This window comes from Belonocnema kinseyi, chromosome 5, assembly GCF_010883055.1.
Source record: "Belonocnema kinseyi isolate 2016_QV_RU_SX_M_011 chromosome 5, B_treatae_v1, whole genome shotgun sequence".
NCBI lineage: Eukaryota > Metazoa > Arthropoda > Insecta > Hymenoptera > Cynipidae > Belonocnema > Belonocnema kinseyi.
Window position 1 is genome coordinate 95,909,588 of NC_046661.1, and position 14,532 is coordinate 95,924,119.

The window sequence follows — 14,532 nt, forward strand, 5'->3', positions numbered from 1 at the left end:
AGAAGTAATTAAAGGTCAAAATTTTAATATCAACTCCAATTATTACATGAAAAGTACATATTCAGGTAGAATTTTAAATATCTTTTCTGCTCATCCTTTTCAAAACAAAGCAGCAGCAATCAAAAACTTAGTTGACAGAGCTCTAGGTTTGTCCCATCTCTTATTTCACAAAGGAAATTTGAATATTGTTAGCAATATTCGTTTTCTGAATTATTACCCACAAAAGTTAATTGAGAAACATATTACGATTAGAATTTAACAAATCAGAAGCAGACACAGTAATATTTTTCCTGCAGATGATCAGAAAGAATTGAAGGAGTATATTTCTTTTAATGCTTTTATTTTTCCATTTTTTGGACTTTCGAAAACTGTTGAATTTTTGTTAAACATTTTAGGATTCATACTATTTTTCGTATACCATTTAAAATGGATTCAATAATAACTTTTTGATTGGTGGTTCGGAACCCACCTTAAACTGTAGGTCCCCCTTCCACAACCAAGTAAGTGTGTGGAGGGTGTGTAAAGGAATAGAGAAGGTGTAAGAAAAATGTAAACCCTTAGGGGACACATTAGAAGCTTCCACTAATATTTTTTTGCAAGGATCCTCAGATAATTTTGAAAAGGGTGGTATTGTCTGCAAGATCGAACGAATACAAGATTTGAATGTGTCTATCAATTGAATTTGAAAATAAAATGTTCAACAAACGGAAAATTTTAAGCATTTTAGATAGTAGGAATTATGTACATAAATCACAGAAGAAGATGGAATGCCGAGAGCAAATACTTACTTGGGCGAATTCAGAAAATCAAGCCGATGAAAATACAGTGGCTGAAGAAAATTTACAGGATAATTCATCACAGCAGTTTTCAATCTATTTAATTAATGAATCAAGTAAAGATCCAATTTTTTCAATTAAATTTTTCATATTAATATTGACCCTCATTGAGGTTAACCTGATATTAGATTTGATGTGGATCTCCCTTCATTATTATTATTATTGTTATTTAAATCATGCCTACTTTCAAGCGAAACTATTAGGAAAATAAATTATCTGAGAAAAAAGTTACAAATTCACAACATCTTAAGAGGTTAATATTTTTTTACTTTAATTTAAGACTATAAATTTATATTTGCAATTTAATATCCGTGATTTTAAAAGCAGTATTTACACCTGAACAAACTATCAGTGAGTAATTTCTAACCAGGATGTTGATTTTTTAATCATAAAATATGGATTTCCAATCAAAATGTAATAATTTATATTGCAACCGAAAAAGAGTTTTATTTTAATTTAAAAAGAACAGTCACATGTATAAACAAAAAAGTGAATTTTCAAGAAATTGCATCATTTTTACACCAGATAGTTAAATTTTTAAGGAGAAGGATTAATTTTCTTTTACGAAGAACGAATTTTTAACAAAATATATGAATTTTCAATGAAATTTGTCAATATACAATAAAAAAATGTACAATTTTTACAAAAAAATGGATAATTACATTTTTGATTGAAAGAATTAGTTTTCAATAAAAAAATTAACGAATTTTCAACAACATATTTAAATTCTCAAGCATTGAAATAAATTTTAAACTAAAAACCGAAAATGTGAATTTTCAACGAAGAGCTTAATTATAGACCAAAATAAATTAATTTTTTACCGACCATTTGCATTTTTAACAAAAAATTATGGAATTTATGCAAAAAGAGATAAACTTTCAAATCAAAAAAGCGAATTTTTCACACAATAGTTGAATCAAAAAAGAACAATTTTCAAACAAATATTTGAATTTTGATATTTCTAAATTTTTAAAGTACAAAATAGAGTTTTTGAACCAAAAATATAATAGTTTATTTTTTACTTAAAAATGCCCGAGAGATCAAGTTTCAACTGAAATTATGAATTTTCTAGAAAAAGGAATGTTTAATCAAATAGTACAACTTTCAACTAACGAGTTAAATTTCCAGTTCAAAAATATGGGTTTTTAATAAAAAATGTAACATTTGACATTTCAAACAAAAAGCATAAAAAATGTTTCGCATATAAAATAGCCTTTGATGAAAGCGACTGAATATAACTCTTCAGTAATAAGGTGCGTGAGAGCCCGAAAAAAACTTCATTGTCCTCTGTCGGAGATTTTATTTCTGTTTTTATTTGCCATGTTCCTGAGGCTTAATTAAAGTTTAATAATTAAAAATTTTTTCAGTAAAATTCTCATAAACTAGAGCATTTTTCCTTTAAAATATCTTTCACCCTAAAATTGTGAATAATTTCGTAAATCCTAAGGATTTAAGCTTTCCAAAGATGTGATATTCACGTTGCGTAAAAGCTTATAGATTCTTTAGCCCATGAGGATATACTTTAATTTTTGCTCATAAATTTTCTTTCATCTTCCTGTTTTTGGATCATTTTCAGCATTATTGTTTTTACACAAATAAAATATTAAAATAACTGTATATAATTTAGCTCTCGATTGTTCTCGCTCGTACTGCGATAATCTCGTTTAATCGAGACGAGACGAGACGCGAATTAAAATATTAAAACAAGAATCATTCTCCTTCTGGGCCATTCATTGCTCGTCTCGGTCGGTATGCAACTCTAGAAATGTTTTATATTATCAAACAAAAGGAGTTATATATTAATTTAAAAACTGGTTTGGACAAATTAAACAAGAGTTATTCTAGTATGACTAATTATATTTAGCATTGAATTTTAATAAATGTTGATTTTATTTTACTTCCTTTTTTCAGATATTTCAGGTATCTTTATAACGGGTTTGTATTTCGCCCCTCACCCGCATATTTCTGGTATGTTTATAACTGGTTTACATTTGGACCCTCACTTGATTCTTAGGTATCAGGGAAGAGCATCGTAGTTTCGTTGCTGTTCCTTCCGGCTCGAATTTTTCTTGCCTTGATAACGATGCTGCATGACATTGGCAATTATTTTTCACAAATGTCTTTTATTGTGATTTGATAATAATGAAAACAACAAAAAAAGAGAAGAAAAAGGATTTGTGTGATTATTGGACGTTAAATAGGATTTTAAATTTGATTTTGATCTCATTTCATTTTCTTAAATTTTACACTTGAGTTAAATTATGATTCGCAGGCCTGTGTCAGAATCAGCGTATTCATAGTGCACAAAACCTTCCTTTTTGCACTTATTAAGCTTTTTTCCTTTGCGGTTCTACCAGAGCGAGAATCACTTTCCACTAAAGTACGGTCATTTTTTAATCTTCAAAACCACTCTATAATTTGAGTATTACTCACAGACTCTTCACCATATACTTCTTGATTCATAATGATGGTTTCAGAAAATGAGTGTCAAATTTTTTGGCAGGATTTAATGCACACTCTTTGTTCAGTGCGTACCGTCATCCTGAAATGAGCGGCGTACTAAATGGTAAAACCCTATTTTTGACCATAGCAAAACTAGGCACAAACTTAGAGTTCGAGGTCGGATACAATCAGGAAATTCCTCGTATGTACACCCTCTCGATAATATTAAACCTTTTTTTTGTTGTGTCATTTTTTTTAGGATGACGCATGCATCAGAGAAAGAGATGGCCCAGAAGGAATTTGTGAGACAAAGGCATGTTACGAAGCCTCTCTCAAAATGCTCGCATCCATGAAAAGAGGTGTGGATCCTTGCAAGGATTTTTATCAGTTCGCTTGTGGTGGCTACCGCGATCGACAGCCTTATCAGCCAAGTGCAAGTTTCGGGACACTACAGGCTCAAGTTGATCAAAAAATCAAGCGTAAGTTTTTAATTTTTTTTCTAATGTCGAATTCATGCCTTAAACTTGATTAAAATTTGTTTTCTTTGTTCTTCTTTTGTTTGCCATTAATTACCCACGGATATTCTTGAAAACCTTTTAAAGTATCTATACCTTTTCAAACGGAAAGAAACCTTAGAGAGTGGAATTTATGTAAGAAAGAAAAACGAGCTACATATACGTTATCCACACAACGTCGATTAATCTGCCAGCTTTGAATGGGTCAAGTTCGTCTCGAACTCGCGCTTTCATGTAGGTGTCAATAATTGTTAGTGTGGTGATTGCCGGCATATAAAGTATGTAAATAAGGGATTAAGATTATTTCTGCAGACAGCTATAAAGCATTTTTCATGAGTTTTTTAAAATGGATTATTGTAATCTGTAAGAAGCGGTTCAAAAAATATAGAACGCTTTTTTGATATTGTCGACCCCCCCCCCCCCAAGCTTCTCTATACTGAGATTAATGTTTGTTTGACTGAAAATAATTTTTGGTTTTTCTTTCTTTATTTTTTCCAAGCAAAATTTTGGTTAGTTTAAATAAATGCCTTGTTTAAATTAAGTAAAGTTCTTGTTTACCGATAGTGCTGGGTATGGGCCTGTAAAAATCTTGTTTACTAAGGTGGTCATAGAATTACTTTATGAATTCAATTTGGCCAGGGTAGAGGAAAACTGCAGAAAACCGCCTTCCGAGTTCAGCCGAATTTTCGATAGTCGAGTTCGAATGCAAACATTGGGCCCTATCCTACGAGTGCATACAATTAAAACCCGATTATACAACTATATGAGTTCAAAAAATGTTGTTGTTTGATTCAAACAAAAATTTTTATGAGTGTAGGAGTTTTTGTAACTTTTTCTACAAAAGCTTATTCATAGAATAGGAGACAACTCTTTTTAACAATAAAATTAATTTTTCATGCTTCAAATTATTAATGATCCCTTTTATAAATAATAGACTACCGGCAAGAAATTATTTAATTATTTTTCTTCATTAGATTTTGTTGTTACCATTCATGAATTTTGGTGCACGCGAGCTTCTACATTCTTTGAATTCTTTTCAATTCTTTAAATTATTTTGAATTCTTTACTTTTTTCAGCCTTTTGAATTAATTTGCATTCTTTTGAATTCTTTTACAATATTCTAAATTATTTAAATTCTTCTGAATTCTCTGGCTTCTCTTACTTTATTTTTAATTCTCTTGAATTCACCGATAATTATTTTCAATTATTATGATTCTATCCAATTTTGTGCACTTTTTAAAATTAGTTTCAATTCTTTAAGTTCATTTGCATCATTTTGAATTAATTTATGTAAATTTGCTTTTAATAACTTTAAAGGGCTTTTCAATACTTTGAATTATCTTGAACTGAACTTGAAATTTGTATACACTTTTTATTTTTCTTGGATTTTGTTTGAATTGTACTGAACATCCATACATTTGTTTCAATCATCTTAAATTAACCCGAAATTTTCTTGAATTCTTTTAAATAATTTTCAATTCAGCCTGATTTCTTTTCAATTCTTATGATTTTTATTATTTCTAATTCTGTGCAATCCTTTTAAATATATATTGAATTTTGTAAATACTTTCTAATTTTTAGAATTTGCTTTAAATTTTTTGAACTCTTTTGACATTTTCGGAATTAACCCTGTTTTCTCTTTAATTCTTTGGATTTTTCAAAATTCTGCTGACTCTTAAATAGTTCTAAAATGGAAATTCTTCTAAATGCTTTTTATTTATTTTGAATCCCTTGATTTCTTTCAAATTTTTTCGGATACTTTGAACTTGTGGAATTCTTTGGATTCTACTAAATTCTCTTCGATTCTTCGATTTTTTCAAAATTTCTTGATTTCTTTTGAATTATTCTAAATTCTTTTAAGTATTTGAAGTCTTTCTGATTTTCGGAATTCTCTTGACTTCTTTCTAATTAAATTTTTTTGCATTCTTCGGTTTATTGTTCGTTATTTATTTTTAAATACCTTGAATAAACTTTGATTTCTTCCAAATTCATCTTGCATTTCTTCAAATTAATGATTTGAAATTCCTTTAAACTCTAAGCAATTCTATTCAGTTTTGTTTAATTCTTGAAATTTGAATTTAATTGAAATCCTTGAAATTTTCTTGAACTTATTTAAATTGCCTTTAATTACCCATAATGTTTTTAAATTATTTAGATTTTTGTGCTTCTGAATTCTCTTGAATTCGCTTTGAACTTTTTAAAATTCTTTGCAATTATATCCAATTCCTTTCAATTTTATCCAGTTCATTTCAAGCATTTAAATTCTTAAATTGTTTTGCACATCGAAATTTATAGTGATTAACACCTTGCTAGTTACTTATCTTTTTAAATAATATAATTTTCTCTTTTATCAGAGATGCTGACGAACAAAACGGGTAAAATGACGGGTGTTTTTACAAAAGTAGGTCGATTTTACGAAAGCTGTCTTGAATTTGGGGAGAAACCGGTGGATTTCAATCCTGGTAAGTTTTGGTTTTTTTACTATACACCTGGTAGAAAAAAAATTTAACACGAAAGTAAAAAATCTGTACAACTGTAATTTTTTGCTAAAAAATCAACTGTTTTGTAAAAAAAAATGTAAAAACTGTAACAAAGAAATACAATAAATATCAATTAAAATATAATTAAGTAGGATTTTTCTTTTTTTTTTTAATTTGGGTACTTAGCATCATAAAAGCACTTATAATTTTATATAAATTATTGTTTAAAATTACAAACGTTCACAAAAAATACGAGATTTCAAAAAATTTAATTATTGGTAGACGGTACATAAAATTATGTTTTAAATATTAGTAGCTTTTTATAGAAATGTAAGAACCTGGTGGAAACATTTTTTCAAGAAAACTGAAGCCATTTTTACAGGAACCTACAAATAAATACAAGAAATTACAACCGAAATTGCATTGTTGCAAAAGCTTACTTTTCAAGTTTGTTTTTTAAATATAAACATCTAGTGAACACCATATATACCATTTAAAATTACGTATTTGCAATGTTCTCAATTTTTTCATCTGAGGTAGAAAAATAAGAACTTGTTTATTGCAGCTAAAAATTGAAAAATTGAGGAAGAATTAATCACGGTCATTGAAATTTAAAGATTCAAACTCTTAAATATATCAAATGTTTTCTTTTGAATTTATGAAAGTTGAACTGCAAATTAAAGCACTCAAAGTAGAATAAATTTGAATTTAAAACTTTTAAAATTAAAGCTTGAAATTTGTTCAATTCAAACTGAAAATTTTTAACTTGTATACTATACTATAAGTTAAAAAATGAATAAAAATTTTTTGTAAAATTTCAAAATTATATCATTTTAAACGATTTTAAGCTCGAAACATTAAAATTTGCTTTGAAATCTTTTTAATATTCTCTTAACAATTTGTCCTTGAAAAATCATTTGAAAAATTTCCAGGAATTTAATATTAGTTTTATTATCTTTAGAATTGAATTTTTCCTAACATTTTTTCTAAATCCTACAAGAGTAAAAAAATTAGCTTAAAATCATCCAGATGCTTTTTGAAACTTTTGAAAATCTTATTGAATATTCTTTTTAAATTAATTTAAAAAAAGTTTTGTTGTTCTAGGAATTTTGATACCAATTTTTTGATCAAAAATGCTTAAAAAGCTTATAAATTTTGTTTTCCAAATCTTCAAATATCTTCATTGTGTTTTGAATCTTTTGAAATATTTTCATCTTTTAAATTATTTTTTAATCTTTTCAAAACATCTAAATGTATTTTTAACTCACTTAATTATTTTAGAAATTATTAATTGTTGAGTTGTCATTGATCAATCAGAAATTACAATTTTTTTTTCAAATACTGAATAAAATTAATTTTTATGATAAAAAAATTTTGAATTTCACCTGTAAACTTAAGATTTTATTTTCTCAAAACCTTTAAAGCTCATTAAAAAGCTTTAAAATTTTATGTCGAAATATTAAAAAATCTGAATTTATTTTTCGAAATCTTTTTGAGTAAAAAAAAAATTTTTTTAACTTGTAAATATCTTCTAAACTAACTCAAATTTTTCCAGATTGCTAATTGTTTAATTGCTTTTCATGCATCCAAGTTCAATATTTTCACTTACGTATTACAAATTTATGGAATAGAACAATTAAAATTGTGACCTTCAAAGTGTAAATTCAACACTCTGAAATGTTAACGATCTTTTTATTTCAGGTATGTAAGTTTAAAATTGTTTAGTGTTTAATATTGAATTTATAATTGCTTGTTTTAAATGAAAAGTAAAATATTGATGAATATTCCAAAAAATGTCATCCTTAATTTAAAAATTTAAAAATAAATGGCTAAAAATGGAATACTTTAGATTAAAACAATATTTTAATAGGATTTGGAATTGAATAAGAGTGTTTAATTACTAATTTATTAAATTTGAAATTATTTAAAAATTAGGAATATTTTATAAAGTTTCAATCGAACGTTTACATTTGTTTACGTACTGAAAATTCAATTATTTTTCTATTTTCAATCATCGAAATACAGTTCAATGTCATCTATTATAATAGCAAAATTTCTTGGTAAAAGTGTAATATTTTGTTGAAATTATAGTTTTTGGTCGAAATTTATACAATTGGGCGGATTCTAAAAGTATTGTTTCTAAGAAATTATATTTTTTGATTAAATTTGTACATTTTTATAATAAACTACCAGTATATACAACGTAATTTCAAGTATAGTTTCCCAATATTTCATCTTTTGTGAAATCTTGTATTTTTTTGTAAATATTTCTAATTTTCTACATTAATTTACATAAAATTAAGTGTTTTCTGATCTAAAACAATCAAACTAGAAAAAAATGTAAAATTCTGTAGTTTTCTGTTATATTTTGTAGAGTTTTGTAACAAAATAAAAAAATATTAATAAAAATGTATACAAGTTTTTGAAATGCATAAACTTTAACTTTATTTTTAATCGTTTTACTTTTCTACAAGAAAATTCAAATTCCTGTACATTTAAGTTTTTGTACTTTCTGGGAAACATTTTTCACAAGTGATCATTTTATTGTACCATTTTAGCAAAACTTCAATTAATAAGAAATCTCGTTAGTGTAATCAGAAGGATTCAAGTTACGTTTTTTATTTTTATTTTTTTTTGTAATATACGTTATAAATTTTATACTTGGTGGCATCGGGTTGAAATGATTTATCGTGTCACTGGCGCGACGCTGACCGAGATAGTCTTGCTTTCCCTGGATCGATTCTATGTCCGTATGTGTCATCGATTTAATAAAACGAGCAACTCCGCCGAGAATAATCATCCTGAATTCATCCTGTAAAATTAACATAAGCGACCGCCCATACCCCACCCCCCTCCACCCTATTGTCCAGAAACGTAACTTAGTCCAAAATTATCTCAAAGCAGAGAGAATGTGGAATTTTGCCCGAATAGTTATCAGGCGCCAATTGGGCCATAATTGACTGCCCTACTTTAGAAAAATTTAATTAATTGATCAAATATATTGCTTCTATATCTAGATGAACTCTGATCATAAACATGCAATTTTATTTGCTGTTCAAAATGATTAATTATTAAAACTTACATAATAAAAGCATCTTATTACGGACACTTTGTTATATTCAATATAGTATTCAGGCTTATATTTCCAAATGAATTCTTAGAGATCTGTGAAAGCCGAGTATAAACAAAAAAGTTGATCTTTTTTTTTTTATTAAAGTATAAACTTTGCAAAAAAGAAAATTTTGAAGATCCCAATGCAAAAGAAAAATATTTTTTAGCTCAAAAAAAAAACTGTTGCTGTCTACAGAAAAATTCTACTGGTTCAATAAAATATAGCATTGGTTTAACAAAACGTTTTGTTATAGAAACCTAAATTTGGTGGAACGATGAAAAAATGTATTGCACAAACACTAATGAAATAATTTTGTTATACGAATCAAATATTTTCCTCACTGTATTGAATCTATTTCGTCTGCTTAGAAGAATATTTAACAAAATAGCCAGACTTTTAACCAAATAGTTCAATTTTCAAGTAAAAAAAAATGTTGATTTAAAAGCGAGTTTCATTTTCAGTATAAAAAAATAATTATCAAGACAAAAAGAATTTTCAATCAGTTTAATGCAAAAAAAAGTTGGATTTTCAACTCATAAAAGATAATTTTTTAACAAAATAGGTGTATCTTTAAAATAAACTAATTTGCAAAAAAGTAGTCCAAGTAGGTAGTTAAGATTTCAACCTCAAAAATATGATTTTTCAAGTAAATAGTTTATTTTCTGCCAAATAGTTTAACTTTCAAATAAATAGATTAATTTCTAACTAAACAGTTGAATTTTTAACTAAAATATTAATTTTTTCAAAAAAATTCCACTTTCAACCAAATATTTGAATTTTTTATAAAAACAATAGAATTTGCAACCCACAAAGATCCATTGTAAACAAAAATTTTAGACCAACGAATTATTGCCAATTAAATAGTGGAATTTTCTATTAAAGTAGTAAAGTTTTAATCCAAAAAGATGAAATTCAATGGGTTTTATTTGAAAATTGAAAGATTTGGTTGAAAATGTACATATTTGTTGAAAATTTTTCTTCTAATGTAGAAAATTAATATCTTCGATTGAAAAATAATCTTTTTAACTATAAATATAACTATTTCATTTTTGGTTCAAAATGGATCGATATTAGATAAAAATTGAACTATTTGGCTAAAAATTGACTTTTTTTTGTTAAAAATGCACCTTTTTGTGTTGAAAATTCTGTTATTTTGTATTTGAGAATTAAACTTCTTTGTTAAGAATTTAATTTTTTGTTTGAAATTCATTATTTCGGGATAAAAATTGATCTTTTTGGCTTGATTATTCAACTTTTTTGTTCAAAGTTTATCTTTTCAAGGTGAAGATTTTATTATTTTTGTATAAAACTTAACTACTTGGTTGAAAATTAATTTTTTACTGCGAAAAAACTTTAAAAATTAATCAGTTTTCTAAAGATTTCGCCTTTTTTATTTGAAAATTCAACAATTTGTTTAAAATTAATTTTTTGTTTTTTAAGATTGATCATTTCAGAAAAAAGTTCAACTATTGTTGAAAATTGGACTAGTTTGTTGAAAATTCGGTTGTTTTTTCGATAATTCAATTATTTTTTTGAAAATTAACTGCTTTTTTTGACATTATTAGCTTAGGATGGTAAATTTTTTCGTTCTGGATTGAAAATTCAAAATCTAAAAACTTTTTTTTTCTGGCTTGAAAATTCAACTATTTGGTTGAAATTTAATCTTTTTTATTTAAAAATTCAACTATTTGGTTGAAAATTTAACTATCTGACGAATATGAAATTTTTTCACTTTTGTTTGGAAGTACAAATATTTGTTCTAAAAAGCAACTGTTTGGTGTAAAATAATTTTATTTATTTGTTAGAAATTTAATTATTTTGTTGAAAATTCATCTTTCTTGTTTGTAAATTAATCTTTTAATGTTTTAAAGTTAACTATGTTCTAAAATATTGGGCTTTTTTTGAAAACTCAACTTATTTGTTGATAATTGATCTCTTTTGGTAGAAAATGAATTTTTTTTAGAGAATTTAACTATTTTGTTGAAGATGCAAATTTATTTTATCGAAATTCGTTTTCGTTTAATATTGAATTTAATTATAGTAAATTCTTATATATGAATTTTATCAAAAACAATTGATTATTTATAGGCATTTATCAAATGAAACCAAAGAAAAAGTTGAGACTCAAAAAAATTTTAAATAGCCTTGTCGTGAGAAATTCTACCCAATCATTATAACGCAATTTAGCAAGACCTTTGTATTTTGCAAAAACAACTTGTCAACCGCAAGGTTGGATTTCCTCTTTGAAATCCCTTGGGGTTGAAAAAATCTGATTTATGAAAATCTGTCACCCCTAACTAGGATTGCGTGAATAGATTTTTAATCTGACCTACTTCTTCACTTTTCCTTTTGCCTTTGATGTTAAAAGTGAAATCATTAACTAAGACGGAAAAATTCTGAAATTGGTCTAGTATTTTTCCCGAATGACATTGAAGGCTTTCATGTTTGCAAAGTTCGCACAGTTGTGATAATCGGCTCGATATTACTCACACTTGCATCACGCGACACAAACACCTTGAAGCTCAATATACACTTTGCTCCATAACCCACTCTTGTTTGGTTGCGATTTCACTTGCATAAGCTGTCTCAGATTTAGTTCAATAATTCAAGTTTATTTGAGCATAAACATGATATACGAGTTATGTCCGGAAAGTATCTGACCTGTGGTTTACCAGGAGTAAAACTTAATTCTAGTCATTGGCGATGATGTTTCCTTTAAAGTACTCCACGTTAGAAGCCACAAACTTCTTTCAGGGATCCTTCCACTTTTGGAAATTGTACAAGGCGTGTGTGCAATTTCTGGGGTTTCTCCAGAAATTGCTGAATAGGCTGCGATGACCGTGTAGAAGCGTTGACGTGATGAAGGACCCAGTCGTCACTGGATCAGCGCATTCATAGCGCGACAATTTTTTAATCGCCTAAATCACTCTTTAATTTGAGTATAACTCATAAAATCTTCACCATACATGTCTTGAACCATAACGATGGTTTCAGAAAATGAATGCAAATTTTTTTCTGTAAGAAGGATTATTGTAAGAAGCTTTTTGAGTAACTGTCAACAATAATCAGGACAGCCACACAGTCATTTGTACTGACTTTTTCTCAAATCACATTTCAGTTACTTTTTGTAGGTGAAGTCACTATAATTCTTTTTGAAGAAAAATAACTATATTCTTTAAGATATTTCAAAATTTCGAGGGAGTTTTCAAGGATTTGAATGATATGGAGGGATCCAAATTTTTTTATAGTTTAGGGTATTTTAAAAGATACCGAAGAACTTTTTCAGATTTCCGAGGATTCCAATGGTTTTTAAAGTTCTTAATGCATTTAATACATTATTTAATTAAATAAACTATTTTATTTCATTAATTCAATTGATTTTAATAACTTTCAAGATGCTTTTAAAGGATTTTAAAAATGTTCGAAGTCTTAAGTATTTTTATTTTAAGAAAATGTTTAGAGCTTTAAAATTTAAACTACAACAATGTCAAGGGATTTCAAAAGTTTTTAAAGAATTAAAATTATTTTAGGGTATGTTTTGAAATTACAAGCAATTTTCAAGAGCTCTAAAAAGTTTCAACTGATTTCAACAGATTTCAAATGATTTAAAATTATTAAAAAAATTCACATAAATTTTAACAAGATTAACAACATTTTAAGAGATTTTGACGAGATTCAGAAGAAATTAAGTGCATTGAAAAAGCTCAAATATTTCCAAAATTAATAAACATAAAATTAAAAATCAGTATAACTGATGGGAATTTAAAAGGAGTCAAGTTCCTTTCCGACTAAAAAGATGACTTATTATCCAAATAGTTTAATTTTCCACAGAATAAATAAATTAATAACCAGATAGTTAAATTTTAACCAAATGTTTGAATTATTAAGTAAGAAAGATTAAATTTCATCCAAATAGTTGAATTTTAAATCCAAAACAGTTAGGTTTTTAAAATGCAGTTGCATTTTCAACCCAGAAGGAGAAGAAACAGTTAACTTTCAAAAATATAATTAAATTTTAAAGAAGATTACTAAATTTTCAACAAACTGGTCACATATTCAACTATAGTCCAATTTTTTAATAACTAAATAAAATTTTTTTTAAACTTAAAAACCAGTGAATAATCTTCACAAAAAGTATTTGTTGATATTTTAACTAGGAACACATTTTAATTTAAAATAAAAAATCATGGAATACAACAAAAAAGATGAATTATCAATAAAAATTGTGAGATAATATTTAAATGAAAAAATATATTCATATTAAGCAAAATACAGTTAAATTTAACTAAAAAATACGAGTTTTAAACTAATGAGTTGAATTTTAAAGCAGAAAAGATTTTTCAGTCAAGGGAGCGTGGAATTGCAAGGAAATTGTTCAATTAAAAAAAAAAGACGAATTAGTTGAATTTTTTACAAAAATAATTAAATTTTCAATTCAAAAATATTAATTCTTAAGTCAATATTTTGAATTTTCAAGAAAAAAGGTAATTTTCAACGAAATAGTTGAATTTCTACGAAAATAATAAAATTGTCACCTCGAAAAGATAAACTTTTGACAACAAAGTTGAATTTTTAAGCCAAAGGGATGAATTTTTTGTTAAATAGTGCAATTTATCACACCATTAAGCCATTTACCTTTCGGGGTAGGCGTGACTCACTCGGTGGGGAAAGAAGTAATGTATGGAAGGGATTGAGAATTTTCAGATTGATCCAGAATTCTTGTCTTATTTATGTAAATAACACGTTCGTTCTGCAACACTGCTCCGATCCAGGTTGCTGATCAATCTCTCTAGCAATCACCCCAAGCGAAGATCCTCACAAAGTCGTTATGTAAGGTTCCCCACTTGGGTCCATTAGTGGCCCAGGTCTTTTGTTTCACGCGTCATTCACTCTACTGATACTCTTTTTATTAACTATTTGCCGCCATACTTTCCTGTCCTGGCATACTTCTCTAGCTTCTTTTATGTCCATGCATTTTTTCGTGCAGGCTCTCGTGTTTCTGTGACACATTCTTTTAAAATTATCTCGTTACTTACTTTGTCCATGACCTGCTCTACCAATAACCTTCTTACCTTTATTTATTCGTCTATCTAATTCCTCATCTATCTTCCCGTCCCTAGTAAATAAGCTACCAAGGTATACGAACT

At 27.1% G+C, this 14,532-nt stretch overlaps 1 protein-coding gene across 1 annotated transcript in view; it reads left to right on the forward strand.

The window, feature by feature from the left end:
- Positions 1 to 14,532, forward strand: part of LOC117173183 (neprilysin-21-like) — a 69,317-nt gene that overhangs the window by 13,245 nt on the left and 41,540 nt on the right. The window contains exons 3-4 of the mRNA XM_033361606.1: positions 3,538 to 3,757; positions 6,148 to 6,255. Coding sequence (XP_033217497.1) covers positions 3,538 to 3,757; positions 6,148 to 6,255 — 328 coding nt within the window. The remainder of the gene's footprint in view (positions 1 to 3,537; positions 3,758 to 6,147; positions 6,256 to 14,532) is intronic.